Genomic DNA, 14,950 nt, shown 5'->3' with positions numbered 1-14,950 from the left:
TTACACATAAAGGAGCTAGAGAAAAAACAGCAAATAGATCCTACACCCAGGAGAAGAAGGGAGTTAATAAAGATTCGAGCAGAACCCAACGAAATCGAGACCAGAAGAACTGTGGAACAGATCAACAGAACCAGGAGTTGGTTCTTTGAAAGAATTAATAAGATAGATAAACCATTAGCCAGCCTTATTAAAAAGAAGAGAGAGAAGACTCAAATTAATAAAATCATGAATGAGAAAGGAGAGATCACTACCAACACCAAGGAAATACAAACGATTTTAAAAACATATTATGAACAGCTATACGCCAATAAATTAGGCAATCTAGAAGAAATGGACGCATTCCTAGAAAGCCACAAACTACCAAAACTGGAACAGGAAGAAATAGAAAACCTGAACAGGCCAATAACCAGGGAGGAAATTGAAGCAGTCATCAAAAACCTCCCAAGACACAAGAGTCCAGGGCCACATGGCTTCCCAGGGGAATTCTATCAAACGTTTAAAGAAGAAACAGTACCTATTCTACTAAAGCTGTTTGGAAAGATAGAAAGAGATGGAGTACTTCCAAATTCGTTCTATGAGGCCAACATCACCTTAATTCCAAAACCAGACAAAGATCCCACCAAAAAGGAGAATTACAGACCAATATCCCTGATGAACATGGATGCAAAAATTCTCAACAAGATACTGGCCAATAGGATCCAACAGTACATTAAGAAAATTATTCACCAAGACCAAGTAGGATTTATCCCCGGGACACAAGGCTGGTTCAACACCCGTAAAACAATCAATGTGATTCATCATATCAGCAAGAGAAAAACCAAGAACCATATGATCCTCTCATTAGATGCAGAGAAAGCATTTGACAAAATACAGCATCCATTCCTGATCAAAACTCTTCAGGGTGTAGGGATAGAGGGAACATTCCTCAACATCTTAAAAGCCATCTACGAAAAGCCCACAGCAAATATCATTCTCAATGGGGAAGCACTGGGAGCCTTTCCCCTAAGATCAGGAACAAGACAGGGATGTCCACTCTCACCACTGCTATTTAACATAGTACTGGAAGTCCTAGCCTCAGCAATCAGACAACAAAAAGACATTAAAGGCATTCAAATTGGCAAAGAAGAAGTCAAACTCTCCCTCTTCGCTGATGACATGATACTCTACATAGAAAACCCAAAAGCCTCCACCCCAAGATTGCTAGAACTCATACAGCAATTTTGTAGCATGGCAGGATACAAAATCAATGCCCAGAAATCAATGGTATTTCTATACACTAACAATGAGACTGAAGAAAGAGAAATTAAGGAGTCAATCCCATTTACAATTGCACCCAAAAGCATAAGATACCTAGGAATAAACCTAACCAAAGATGTAAAGGATCTATACCCTCAAAACTATAGAATACTTCTGAAAGAAATTGAGGAAGACACAAAGAGATGGAAAAATATTCCATGCTCATGGATTGGCAGAATTAATATTGTGAAAATGTCAATGTTACCCAGGGAAATTTACATGTTTAATGCAATCCCTATGAAAATACCATGGACTTTCTTCAGAGAGTTAGAACAAATTATTTTAAGATTTGTGTGGAATCAGAAAAGACCCCGATTAGCCAGGGGAATTTTTAAAAAGAAAACCATATTTGGGGGCATCACAATGCCAGATTTCAGGTTGTACTACAAAGCTGTGGTCATCAAGACAGTGTGGTACTGGCACAAAAACAGACACATAGATCAATGGAACAGAATAGAGAACCCAGAAGTGGACCCTGAACTTTATGGTAAACTAATATTCGATAAAGGAGGAGAGACTACCCATTGGAAGAAAGACAGGCTCTTCAATAAATGGTGCTGGGAAAATTGGACATCCACATGCAGAAGAATGAAACTAGACCACTCTCTTTCACCAGACACAAAGATAAACTCAAAATGGATGAAAGATCTAAATGTGAGACAAGAGTTCATCAAAATCCTAGAGAAGAACACAGGCAACACCCTTTTTGAACTCGGCCATAGTAACTTCTTGCAAAATACATCCACGAAGGCAAAAGAAACAAAAGCAAAAATGAACTATTGGGACTTCATCAAGATAAGAAGCTTTTGCACAGCAAAGGATACAGTCAACAAAACTAAAAGACAACCTACAGAATGGGAGAAGATATTTGCAAATGACGTATCAGATAAAGGGCTAGTTTCCAAGATCTATAAAGAACTTCTTAAACTCAACACCAAAGAAACAAACAATCCAATCATGAAATGGGCAAAAGACATGAAGAGAAATCTCACAGAGGAAGACATAGACATGGCCAACACGCACATGAGAAAATGCTCTGCCTCACTTGCCATCAGGGAAATACAAATCAAAACCACAATGAGATACCACCTCACACCAGTGAGAATGGAGCAAATTAACAAGGCAGGAAACAAGAAATGTTGGAGAGGATGCGGAAAAAAGGGAACCCTCATACACTGTTGGTGGGAATGTGAACTGGTGCAGCCACTCTGGAAAACTGTGTGGAGGTTCCTCAAAGAGTTAAAAATATGCCCCATGACCCAGCAATTGCACTGCTGGGGATTTACCCCAAAGATACAGATGCAATGAAACGCCGGGACACCTGCACCCCAATGTTTATAGCAGCAATGGCCACAATAGCCAAACTGTGGAAGGAGCCTCAGTGTCCATCGAAAGATGAATGGATAAAGAAGATGTGGTTTATGTATACAATGGAATATTACTCAGCTATTAGAAATGACAAATACGGGCAGCCCCGGTGGCGCAGTGGTTTAGCGCCGCCTGCAGCCCGGGGCGTGATCCTGGAGACCGGGGATCGAGTCCCACGTCAGGCTCTCTGTGTGGTGCCTGCTTCTTCCTCTGCCTGTGTCACTGCCTCTCTCTCTCTGTCTCTGCCTCTATGAATAAATAAAAAATAAAATCTTAAAAAAAAAAGAAAAAGAAAAAAAAAAAGAAATGACAAATACCCACCATTTGCTTCAACGTGGATGGAACTGGAGGGTATTATGCTGAGTGAAGTAAGTCAGTTGGAGAAGGACAAACATTATATGTTCTCATTCATTTGGGGAATATAAATAATAGTGAAAGGGAATATAAGGGAAGGGAGAAGAAATGTGTGGGAAATATCAGAAAGGGAGACAGAACGTAAAGACTGCTAACTCTGGGTAACGAACTAGGGGTGGTAGAAGGGGAGGAGGGCGGGGGGTGGGAGTGAATGGGTGACGGGCACTGGGGGTTATTCTGTATGTTGGTAAATTGAACATCAATAAAAAATAAATTTAAAAAAATATATAAACAGACATTTCTCCAAAGAAGACATATAGATGGTCAACAGACACCTGAAAGGATGTTCAAAACAAATATATATTAATTATCTATTTAATAAAGTGGTTAAAAAACAAAAACAAAGAAAAATATTTGAGTTGAAGCCTAGGATCTACTCACATTTGGGGAACTTTTTTTTGGCCTATAGATATGGGACAGGAATTGGTAAAATGACCAAGCTATTAAGCGGTCACAGATTTATACTCAACACCAAATGTAAACTGGTAAACATTGTCATAAGCTCCTTAGAAGCTTGTAGGGTACATATGTAATACACAAAGTGCTGGAATAGTTACCCATGTTCCTAAAATTATTCCAGCCAACTGTAGCTTTGAATGCCTGTTTCTATGGATTAAAACTGGCTGTTTCCCTTCTCTCCCATCTTTGGTCTTAAAGAACATATTTTTAAAAAAAATCATCGTGCTTAAGGCATACCTTGGTTAGGGTGATTCATAATTGATCAATTAGACTAATGTAGAAAGGTTAAGTACTCAGAGTCTCTAAGGCAGGAGTTAATGGAGCTCCTAGTTTCAGGCAGTTCTTGGACAAAAGTTTTGAAGCCCAAGCCTTATTTTTTTATTTTTTTTATAAATTTATTTTTTATTGGTGTTCAATTTGCCAACATATAGAATAACACCCAGTGCTCATCCTGTCAAGTGCCCACCTCAGTGCCCATCACCCAGTCACCCCCCCCCCCACCTCCCCTTCCACCACCCCTAGTTTGTTTCCCAGAGTTAGGAGTCTTTCATGTTCTGTCTCCCTTTCTGATATTTCCCCACTCATTTTTCTCCTTTCCCCTTTATTCCCTTTCACTATTTTTTATATTCCCCAAATGAATGAGACCATATAATGTTTGTCTTTTTCCGATTGACTTATTTCACTCAGCATAATCCCCTCCAGTTCCATCCACATTGAAGCAAATGGTGGGTATTTGTCGTTTCTAATGGCTGAGTAATATTCCATTGTATACATAGACCACATCTTCTTTATCCATTCATCTTTCAATAGACACCAAGGCTCCTTCCACAGTTTGAAGCCTAAGCCTTAAGTTTTTAACCAATGACACTGAGAGGCATCAAAACTGCATTTCTAGTGTGAAGTGGAGAATTAATTAAACATCAATTCATAAAGGATACAGAATCAGCAAGTAAATACTCCTCTTGGGTAGAATATTGGTTTCTTTTTTTTTAAAGATTTATTTATTTGAGAGCGGGAAAGAGAGAGCAAGTGAGAGCATGTGAGGGGAGAGGCAGAGGGAGAGGGAGAGAGAGAATCTCAAGCTGACTCCCTTTCAAGAAAAGGGCTGGATCTCACAACCCTGAGATCATGACCTGAGCCAAAATCAACAGTTGGATGCTTAACTGAGTCACCCACATGGCCCATAACAGTTTCTTTTTAAGACTAATAAAAAAAAGTTGGGTTGGAGAAATATTTTGAATGCCCATAACATCTGCAATCCTTATTTTTCATGTGGCAGGTAGCATATGCTGCCACATATTGCTTCATATGTTTTATAAAAATTTCCCAATTATCTAATTAGCTTGGAAATCTCTAAGAGAAGGAATGAGTACTGACACTTCAATGAGCCCTCCCTGGACTTCAGACCCAATGCAGCTTAATATAGTTTACCCTCTAGGGAAACCAGAGGTGCCCAACAAAATGAAAATGGAGAAGTCTCCAAACAACTTATCAAAAGGCTACTATCAGTCTCTAGAGAAGGGAAACCAGGTCATGTCCATAACCAGAAAGCATCTATGGGCTGTCCGTGTGTGGTGCAAATGTTGGTGCTTAAAGGGAATAAGAAATATCCTCTTTCTTGGGGCTGAATCATTCCTGGGAATGAATTAAGAGCACTCTCCTAAGATTTGTATGAGAAGGTCATTTAGAGAACTTCCATTTCTCCTTTGTGCCATTTTAGATACTTCTCCTCTATTCTTTATATTGTGTGTCTGGAATAAAATAGTTGGGATTGTCTGATTGGAACCAAGGCTATTTGTCCTGCTACAGGCCTTGGAATGCTCAAATACAACCAATTTCTTCTAGAGTATATGCCTAAAGATAGGAGTTTGGTCACCTGAGATGGTCCTGCCAAGTTTACCTGCGTGGTCCGGCTGCATGAACACCGTTGTAGAGGTATGCGGAAACAGGGCTAGGGTGTCGCGATGAGTCCCTCGTAGGTGAATGGTGTTCCCTTGAAAATAAACTCCATGCATATCAGTGTCGGTGCCCATTCCAATCATATGCCAGGAAACTCTATCTTTTTTGCACATGCTTAGGCCTGGTTGGTTGCCATACATATAGCCATTGATCGCTAAGGAAAGGAAAAAGATAGAGCCCACTATAATTTCGTAGGTACTGAAGACGCACCATTTTCGTTGAGGATTATCAGTGTGTGTGTGTGGGGGGGGGGCAGGCTGTTCAAGTGTTCAAGTTCAAACTGTTTACAGAAGCTTCTAACTACAAGAGAGAAAATAGTAATGGAGAAAAGTCACACAGTGAACCAATCCAACTGGAGACTAAATTGAACAATGAATAATGAAAACACACTAAAATTGTGATGTTACACTTAACAATGTATATGCAAGGGCACAAGTTCTAAGAATCAATAAGGAATAAATCAGGTTGTTTTCTGGCATAATTTTTTCTGACAAAATTGTTTGATAGTGTAATATGATATCCTGCAATTCACATTTTAGTTTTGCAGATTTTTTAAAGCATCATCCTTGTAAAAATATTTATGAACTTCATTCATTTCCCCAAAGCCTGCTCTAGAATTCTTGATTTGAAAATCATTTTTTGAGGTTATTATCCTATTATCTCCCTTAAGTGTCTCTCCCTCAGATTGTTAAATCATTTAATTTTGTTAGATCTTCATCTGCCAAGGGATTTGCATTTGATTCCAGAAGTTGCCAGATATCCCTTTACTGATTTCATGCCTGTAATGATTTGCAATTGATTGACATTGTATTTGCACATCTGGTCAGTGGAGAGGGATTTTTTGCAGGGGAGAGGGGTGCTAAGTCTATGAGAGGTTAGTCTTTGAGGAAATAATTTTGTCTTTTGATAACTTTTATTTCCCTACCTCGATAAAATAACTGAAGGGACTTTGAATAATGATGACTTAATAATGAAGACCTGTATCTCCAGAAACAAAAGTTGGTTTCCTCTTTTATATCAACTTCAATCCACTGATAGTGACTACCTGGAACAGTGCCTTGAAAAGAATTTAGAAACCACATTCTCACTCTATAAGGGATAAATATATTAACCGAATAGCACTGTTTGAGGAGGGACTATACATAATTATGCCTCATGCTTGATGTCCCTTGGAGAGATAAAAATTCTATCCACACCCTACTCCTTACTAGTGCCCATAGTTAAAAAGAACAACTATCATACATATGAATGATCTTCTTTTATGATCCCATTATCAGATAAAATTACTTTTTATTTCTGTGTTTGCAGAACCAGTAGTACTGGGTAATTTTACTCAAATATCTGGGACTTTCAATAGAAAGTCTAAGAAGCCTAGAGGCTTCTGAGAAGAACATGGTATCTTCTGAAAAAACTCTTTGATAATTATATAAATTATCTTTTTTGCAAATTATATAAATCTTGCCCATTGAATTTTAGAGAGATTTTGTAAATTGGGGTGCTAATAACTTAGTCCTTGACTGACTGGTAGAGAATCTTCTCTTGCTTTGGAACTCTAGTTCAAATCCTCTCTTTCTGGACCATCCATCATGAATTCAACAAACACTTTTGTTTTCTGTTTTGTTTTGCTTTTTAATAGTACTCTAAAAATTTATAGAAAGAATGATGTCATTGCTGGTTATAGTGTCAGGTAAAGGTAGCCAAAGCCCATGATAAGGTAAAGAAGTTACACTGTTCTGCCTTCTTGTGTACACAGTCCATATTTGTTGACAAGGCCAAGAACTACTGTAGGTAGGCCTCTTTTTTTGTCGTAAAATATCCCCAAAGACAGCTCACAAGCCGTTGGGGATCTGTTGGGGATACCCCCTAGGGAAAGAGATCAACAAACACCTTTGAATATAGACTAATGTTTATCTCTAAAGTAATGTAAAGCACTGTCTACTGTGTAAGGCACTTTCTCTTTGGTACTGTTGCCATCATTCTTCCTTTTACTCCAGGTAAGCAAGCCTAGAGATAGCATTTAATTTATAATTAATGTAAAATTTAAATTAAAATACATTTCTTTCCCTGCATTTTGTTTTAAAGGTGGCATACTCTTCTTGTCCAAAATATGAGAGTGTATTTCACATTGTCAAACCAGGGTGGGGATGGATGTGATGAGATCCATTAGGGTTTAATGCTTTCTCTTTACAGGCCTCTCTTACAATAAATTCCTTTTGCAATTGAGTTTCCCATGAAGAAATTGCTATGTTTCCTCATTTCTACTTTATTTCCTCCCCCACCTCTCCTTTTTTTTTTTTTTTTTTTTTTTTTTGGCTACTAGGAAGGTTAGAAACAAATTTTATTATTTAGTTATAACCACAATTTTGTAGAAGATGGTATTGAAAATGAGTTACTCTGTGCTCTTCATTGGTCCAAAAGGAGATTTTGGCATAGAACACTTGGGACTATAGGGATCTGTGAGCTGGCTGCTGTGGGTCACTTGGAACTTTGGAGTTTTTTGGACTTCCTTGTGGGGAAGGGAGAGTAGGGACTATTTTGTTATTTCCATGTAATGTCTCAAAGGCAATAAATAGTTGTTATCCTTGGTCCTAAAGCAAGCAATTTGGCTCCTGTTATCTTAGAGTGCTTGGTTTAGCCCCTTTGTTGACAGCACTCTTATAATTGTTTGAGTTTGAACTCTCGCTAATTATTCTGTCACTTTGGGTAATGTGCCCAAGACCAAGGAGAATCCTGTGTTAGTCACACCAATTACAAGGTGGTTTGCCACTGTTACAACAGATATAAGAGATACGGAGAAGGGGAATTAAATAATTCCTTCTAAATAAGATCTGGGATAGGAATGGGTAGTGTTTTAAAAATTAGCACTTTAGACATTCCTTCATGTCACTTGATAAGAGATGCTTTGCTGTTTAATGTTTATCTCTAATGATCACTGGATTATCAGACTTAATGATGTGATTACAAACCCAAGGGAGGGCATTCTGTCAGTAATTTTCTACTTTTATAATGTACTGTGATCTTTGCAAGTTCATATTTTGTGTTGCTTCATCTCAAGCTAATGAAGTATTTCAGAAGTGTTAATTAAATTTCACAACATCCTTGGGAGATAGGGAGGTTTCACCATCCCTTCTGAGATGACGTCATGAAAAGATTTACAAGACCAAGAACAATATCCAAGAAAACAAAATTAAGATAGTTAAAACACTCTAATCATTTCCACTTCAAATGCAATTACACCTTTCCCTTACAGAAGAGAAAGTAATTTTTCATACCATGCATTCGGTTGGACTTCACAAAATCCTTGTCCTCTTTGTCAACACTGAAGGGGCGCCATGTAAACCTCTGAATGTTTTCGTCAAGGTACCTGCTCAGATTCTCATCAAAGACTGTGAACAGTAGGTAAAATTCCTTATCTATTCCTTTCTACAGGGAAGAAAGAAATGAATGTATTAAAAAGTACACCTTGGAGGAATTCTTAATTCAACTTCACTTTCAGAGTTAACCCGAAGTAACTGAGGACAAACATGGATTTACTTTTATCGATCAGGATGTTGACCCTGATTCTGATAAATTCTTTTCATGCCCTATATAATTTCATCTTTCTCATTATATCCTTCTTCCTCCCCATGAGACTTGCTCAGAGGTGATAAGTCCTTGCTCAGAAGCTTTCCTACACTGTGGGACTCCTGTTTTCAACCTAGTCATCACTCTCTTAGTCTGCTTACCAGGGCTTCCATGCCCTGGCCTCTCTCTCCAGCTTCATCTCCTTGTCCTCATCCCTTGCTCACTCCAGCTACCCTGGTCCTTTGCTCTTCTATGATCACTCAGCTTCACTCCTGCCTCAAGGACTTTTCATGTGCCATTCCCATTGCCAAAAGTTCCTCCCAGGTCTTGCCTGGCTCACTCCCTTACTCCATTCAGTTCTTTGCACAAATGTCACCTCCTTTGAGGGCCCTTCCCTGACCACCCTGTCTAAAACGGTCGTCTGGCTTCCACCTTGCCTGCAAACTTACTCACTCACCCCCCACTGTACTCTTCATAGCACTAGTCTCCATGGAAAATTATATTTTATTTATGAACTTATTTTTTTTATTGTCCCACTGCATTGTAGCTTTGTGAGTGTGTCCCCAGTTTGAAAAAAATGCCTGGAAAAGCAGGTGCTCTACATGTTTTTGAATGAAGTAATGGGTTCATATAACCCATGGGGCTTTGCTAGATTGTGTTAACATAAGTTGAAATTGAGGGGACCATGGATTACTTCTCACTGTATGTATTCCTAATCTATCTATTTGAGCATGTCTGACCACACCACATCTTGCGTTGCTGAAATATGGTTTTCTTTAAAGCTGAACCAGAGAAGTGACTGTATTTCCTGTCCCTCAGCCATCTTCCTGTTTCTAATGTGCTCCCCTCCAACCCACCCTTTACCCTACTGCCTGCTCTGGAGGGACCCCCAGCAATGCCACTGATCATATCTCTCTTTCTCTGAAACTGGACAATCCAATCTAAACTCAGAGTGATCTAGTCCTTGCCTACCTGCCCAGCCTGATCTCTTGGCCCTTCCCTCCTGGCACTCTGACTGAAGTGAGGCCAAGCTCCTTGCAGCAATCTAAACTTGCTATGTTCTGCAGGCCTCCATCTTTCATGCATTCAACTTGAACACCACCACCCTCAAAGGCCAGTTTAGCTGTCCTGCCTCTGTGATGCTTTCCTGATGTATCATCCAAGATGTGGGTACTCTTTGCTCTATTCTCATACCATTCCTTATATACACTTACCGATTTATCATGTGGTGTTTTAGAAGGCAGTAGTTTAAGATCATGGGCTATGAAAAGAAACAATGAGGGCCTAAAAGTAAAATATAAAAACTGGGGGAGTAATAAAAGGTCAAATATATTTTAAAAGATTATGGGCTATGGGTTCTAATGTCATTCTGCTTAATTCACTGTGGAAACTGGGGCAAGCGATTTACTCTCTCTAAGCCCTAAATCCCTCCTTTGCAAAAAGGAGAGTAAGAGTAGTTATCACTTCCTATTTTTTGGTGAAGTTTAAATTAGATAATATAGGTAAAGCACTCAACACAGCATCTGGAAAATCCAAAGTGCTCAATGTTGATTGTGATTATTAGCTATGATTGCAACTGTCCATAAGACAAGAAGGAACTGCTAAAAGGTGTTGAGTTGAAGAACCTCACTTGGAAGGTAACTGGGTCTATGTGGGTGGGAAATTAACCCAGGAAAAGGTTGGAAAGTAGGTGATAGGACCCTGTGTGATGGTTAATTTTATGTGTCAACTTGACTGGGCTCCAGTGCCCAAATAATAGGTCAAACATTGTGCTGGGTGTTTCTATGAAGATGTGTTTGGATGAGATTAACATTTGGAGTTGATAGATGGATAAAGCAGATTGCTCTCCCAGTGTGGGTGGGCCACATCCAATCAGTTGAAGGTCTCAATGGAACAAAATGTCTGATCCTTCCACAGGTAAAAGGGATTTCCTCCTGCCTTTGAAATGGGACACTGACTTTTTTCTGCCTTCATATTCAAACTCAAACATAGGCTCTTCTTGGATCCTGAGCCTGCTGGACTTTTCTGTCTCCTGGGTCTCTTGCTTGCCAACTCTCTGCAGATCCTGAAATTTGTCAGCCTTCATAACCATGTAAGCCAACTCCTTATAATAAGTCTGTTTGTGTTTATATGTACATCCTCATGGGTCTCTTTCTCTGGAGAACTTGGATTAATCCACCCTGCCACTTGTGCATAGGATGCATCTTAGTGAGGGTTAGTATCCACAGTACAAAGCTCTTTTATGAAGAGCACTTACATACAACAGTATGTTTTAGGCTCCCATAGCAGCAAGGAAACTGGGAGGTCTGAACCATGATCCATCGCACAACTCTGAGTGTTTAAATGTGGATATGGGAAATGAATTTTGCAAATAAGGTTGTCCTGGAATTTTTAGTGTCTACTTGCAGGCCACACATTTAATGTTTGAGTTGTGTAATGTGACATTTTCTGCTACCTAAACTTCTTAATATGATTTTGAAGATAGAAGTGCTTATCCTGTATTTCATTTATTTAACCATAAATATCAGTTGAGTGTGTACCAGGCATTGTTCTGGGAAATGAAGATAAGACAGACAACTTTCCTGCTCCATGTTACTTATATTCTTGTTAAAAGAAACATACCAGACATATAAAAATAAACAAAGAAAATGTCCTACAGTAGTAAATGATATTAAAATCAGGTGATGTAATAGAGTATGACTTTAGCTTGGTGATCAGGAAAGGCTTTTCTAAGGAGGTGACAGGAAGAGTCAGCCATGCAAAGGTCAGGGGAAGGCATTCCAAGCAGAGGGAGCCTAGTAAAGAGGCCCTAAGACAAGGATAAGGTTGGCCTGTTCAAGAAACAGCAAGGCTTATAAGGATGAAGAAGTAGGTACGAGGGAGTATGGGAGTTCTATCAAAGTTGGAGTCAGAGGCTGGGCATATAGGTCTAGGCTAAGAAATGTAGATTTTTATTCCAAGTGTGATAGGAAGCCACTGGAGGATGTTTAACGTGGATATTACTTCATCTTATTTGCATTTTAGAACAGTCACAATTGTTTTCCTGTGATGAACGAGATCACAGGAGAAATAGGGGCACAAAGAGGGGATGATGCATGATCTAGATCAGAGCTTGGACCAGGCAAAACATATATTCCTTTTGTTATGAAGGCTATTAGAAAGACAGCAAAATTTTCAAGGTGCTTGAATTTGAAAATAGTACAGTATCAAGACTAATTTCCTGACCTGGATAATTATGTTGTGTTTATGTCAGAGAGTGACCTTGCTTTTGGGAAACACACCAAAGAGACATTAGATCTATAACCTACCTCAAACAGGTCAGGAAAAAGAAAACAACAGAAAAATAAAGAGAAAGCAAATAAAGCAAATGAGGAGAAATGTTTATATTTGAGGAATCTGGGTGAAGGGAATTCTGATTAAGTGGCCATTGGAGAAGGCATGACTTTTAGCAAAGTACCTGGTTAGATTCTATGACATCCATTCACCTCTGGGAGAATTTTTTGGAAAGAGAGGCAAATACCTCTTTGGTGTTCTCTAACTGCTGGAGAGACCTAAGCTTTGACCTATAGAGGGCCTGGTTTAGTTTATGTTTCATTAGTATTTTTTTGCATTGAAAATAAGGGAAGCAGGGGAAATGGAATGGGGAAAAATCAGAGAGGAAGACAAACCATGAGAAACTCTTAACTCTGGGAAACAAACTGAGGGTTGCTGAAGGAGAGGTGGGTAGGAGGATGGGGTAATTGGGTGATGGGCATTAAGGAAAGTGTACAACGTGATGAACACTGGATGTTATATTATATGTTGGCAAATTGAATTTAAATTCTAAAAAATAACTGGAAAAAAAGAAAATAACTTTGGCCAAATGGATTTCTCTCTAGAAATCCCAAATGTGGGGTATTTCGGGTTACTATTAATTTTTTCATGAACTTCATGTAAATGGACTGACCATGAGTGGTGTTCGGTTCAGGCAACAACTTTCCCATACTATGAGGTGCTTCTAGCAAGTGTCCAAGTTACCATTAAATGGATACAATCAGGGAAAAATCAGAAGTACCTTTCAGAAGTTTTCTGGCATTCAATTTCCTGGGCTCAGGTATTTATTTAGCTCTAGGAAGCAGGGTAGTATATTAGAAAAACAAACAAAGTTGGAAGCTCAAAGTCCTGTTACTGCTGAGTTCCACTACTTACTACTCGGGATCTCATTCAATGTCTCTGGGCATTAGTTTCTTTAGTTTTTTTTTTTTTTTTTTTTAAGATTTTATTTATTTATTCATGAGAGACAGAGAGAGAGAGAGAGAGAAGCAGAGACACAGGCAGAGGGAGAAGCAGGCTCCACGCAGGGAGCCCGATGAGGGAGTCAATCCCAGGTCCCCAGGATCATGCCCTGGGCGGAAGGCAGCGTTAAACCGCTGAGCCACCGGGGCTGCCCAGTTTCTTTAATTTTAAAATAGGGATAGTCATTCTATTTTGCTTTATATGGTGGTTGAGGGTACAGTGTAACTGTTCAATCTTAGTACACGTGCATTATTGAGGAGCCATTTGGAGTGCCAGGGACATACTGAACCTCTAATAGACATTTCTCAGATTGGACCCTCATGCTGGGGAATGAAAATCTATAGTGGATCACGACACTTTGTGTCCTCTACCTAGAAATTCCCTGGAGCCCAGAAGTGGGTGCTTACAATGCCAAACATTATAAAATATACCATGTAAATAAATAGTCTTACTATTTCTGATTGGTGAAGTAAATCAAAATGGTTAACATGATTCAGTCTTCCTACTTTCATCAATATATTTAATATCATATAGACATAGCCTGAAATGGTGTGCTCTGCCACATGAGTCAGTGCAACCAGCAAAGCCTCCAAGTCGGGACTTGCAGGAATTTATCTATATGCTTTCTTGTGTCTTTGTCCACGGCGATTCACTTGCGGTTTGCAGTGGTAAGTTACAGTGGTTCTCAACCACTGGAAAACGCATGGAGGTTCTGATTTAATCGGTCTGGAGCACCAGAATGGAAGATGTTTAAAAGGTCCCCTACATGATTCTAACATGTGGCCAATTTGAGAAAACTTGTCTAAGAAGAAAGGGTCCCAATTCATAGTCCATGTAGATCTCTGAAGATTTCTAGAATCAAAGCAATGCACAGGGACAAGCACCTACCAAATTCCAGCCTCAACAAGCAGAAATGCTGGGTTTCGGAGGGGAGGGGAGGCATCTGTAACTTTCGGATCTTAAAGTTACATTAAAATCACGTTAAATTTAAGTTCAGATCTTAAATTTATAAAAAAAAAATAGAATAAAATGCTCATTATGTATTTTAAGTCAATTTTAAGAGGAAGGAGGAAAAACCACTTTTCATAACTGACACTTTATTACTTCCTGATTCCTTGCCATATTACTGCTCTTACCCACATACAACCCTGAGGAGAATTTAGTGACCTTTGACGGCCTACCTGTGTCCCATCAGCATTGAGTACGCCCTTTTTACAGACTAGTAAAGGCCCCACAAGGCCAGAGCTGGTGTCCTGGATTGGTTCAACCGCTGAGAAGTAAAGATAGGTCAGACAGGGGGGATCACCAGCTGTCGGGCTTACACTCTCAGGCACCGTCCACTTGTATGTGAAAGTTTCACCTGGCTTAACATGCGCCCCTGGCTTCAGAAATCCTGAGCAGATAAAAAAATCCAGTTACTCTCAATGCAAGACCAAGAACATCAAATTTGTCAGACTGGATCTTCCAGCTCTAGGGTCTCTCTCTCATGATGTATTTTGTAGAAGGACAATTGTTTCCACTTAGGTACCCTACCAGGGAGGTCACTGCCACAGTCGGCTGTTTCATGAGATAGAAGCTTATATCAAAGAATTATCTTCTTCAGAGATTACGTTTA

General features: G+C 39.4%; 1 protein-coding gene across 1 annotated transcript in view; it reads right to left on the bottom strand.

Annotated features, from left to right (window-relative positions):
* Nucleotides 1-14,950, bottom strand: part of HEPHL1 (hephaestin like 1) — a 93,890-nt gene that overhangs the window by 45,992 nt on the left and 32,948 nt on the right. The window contains exons 9-11 of the mRNA XM_077867469.1: nt 14,517-14,728; nt 8,769-8,919; nt 5,438-5,650 (exon numbers count right to left, since the gene is read on the bottom strand). Of these exons, the coding sequence (XP_077723595.1) occupies nt 5,438-5,650; nt 8,769-8,919; nt 14,517-14,728 (576 nt within the window). The remainder of the gene's footprint in view (nt 1-5,437; nt 5,651-8,768; nt 8,920-14,516; nt 14,729-14,950) is intronic.

The sequence above is a fragment of the Canis aureus genome, chromosome 23 (genome assembly GCF_053574225.1).
Source record: "Canis aureus isolate CA01 chromosome 23, VMU_Caureus_v.1.0, whole genome shotgun sequence".
Classification (NCBI taxonomy): Eukaryota; Metazoa; Chordata; class Mammalia; order Carnivora; family Canidae; genus Canis; species Canis aureus.
Note: the sequence above shows the minus strand (reverse complement) of the source record. Positions and strands in the feature narration are given on the sequence as shown.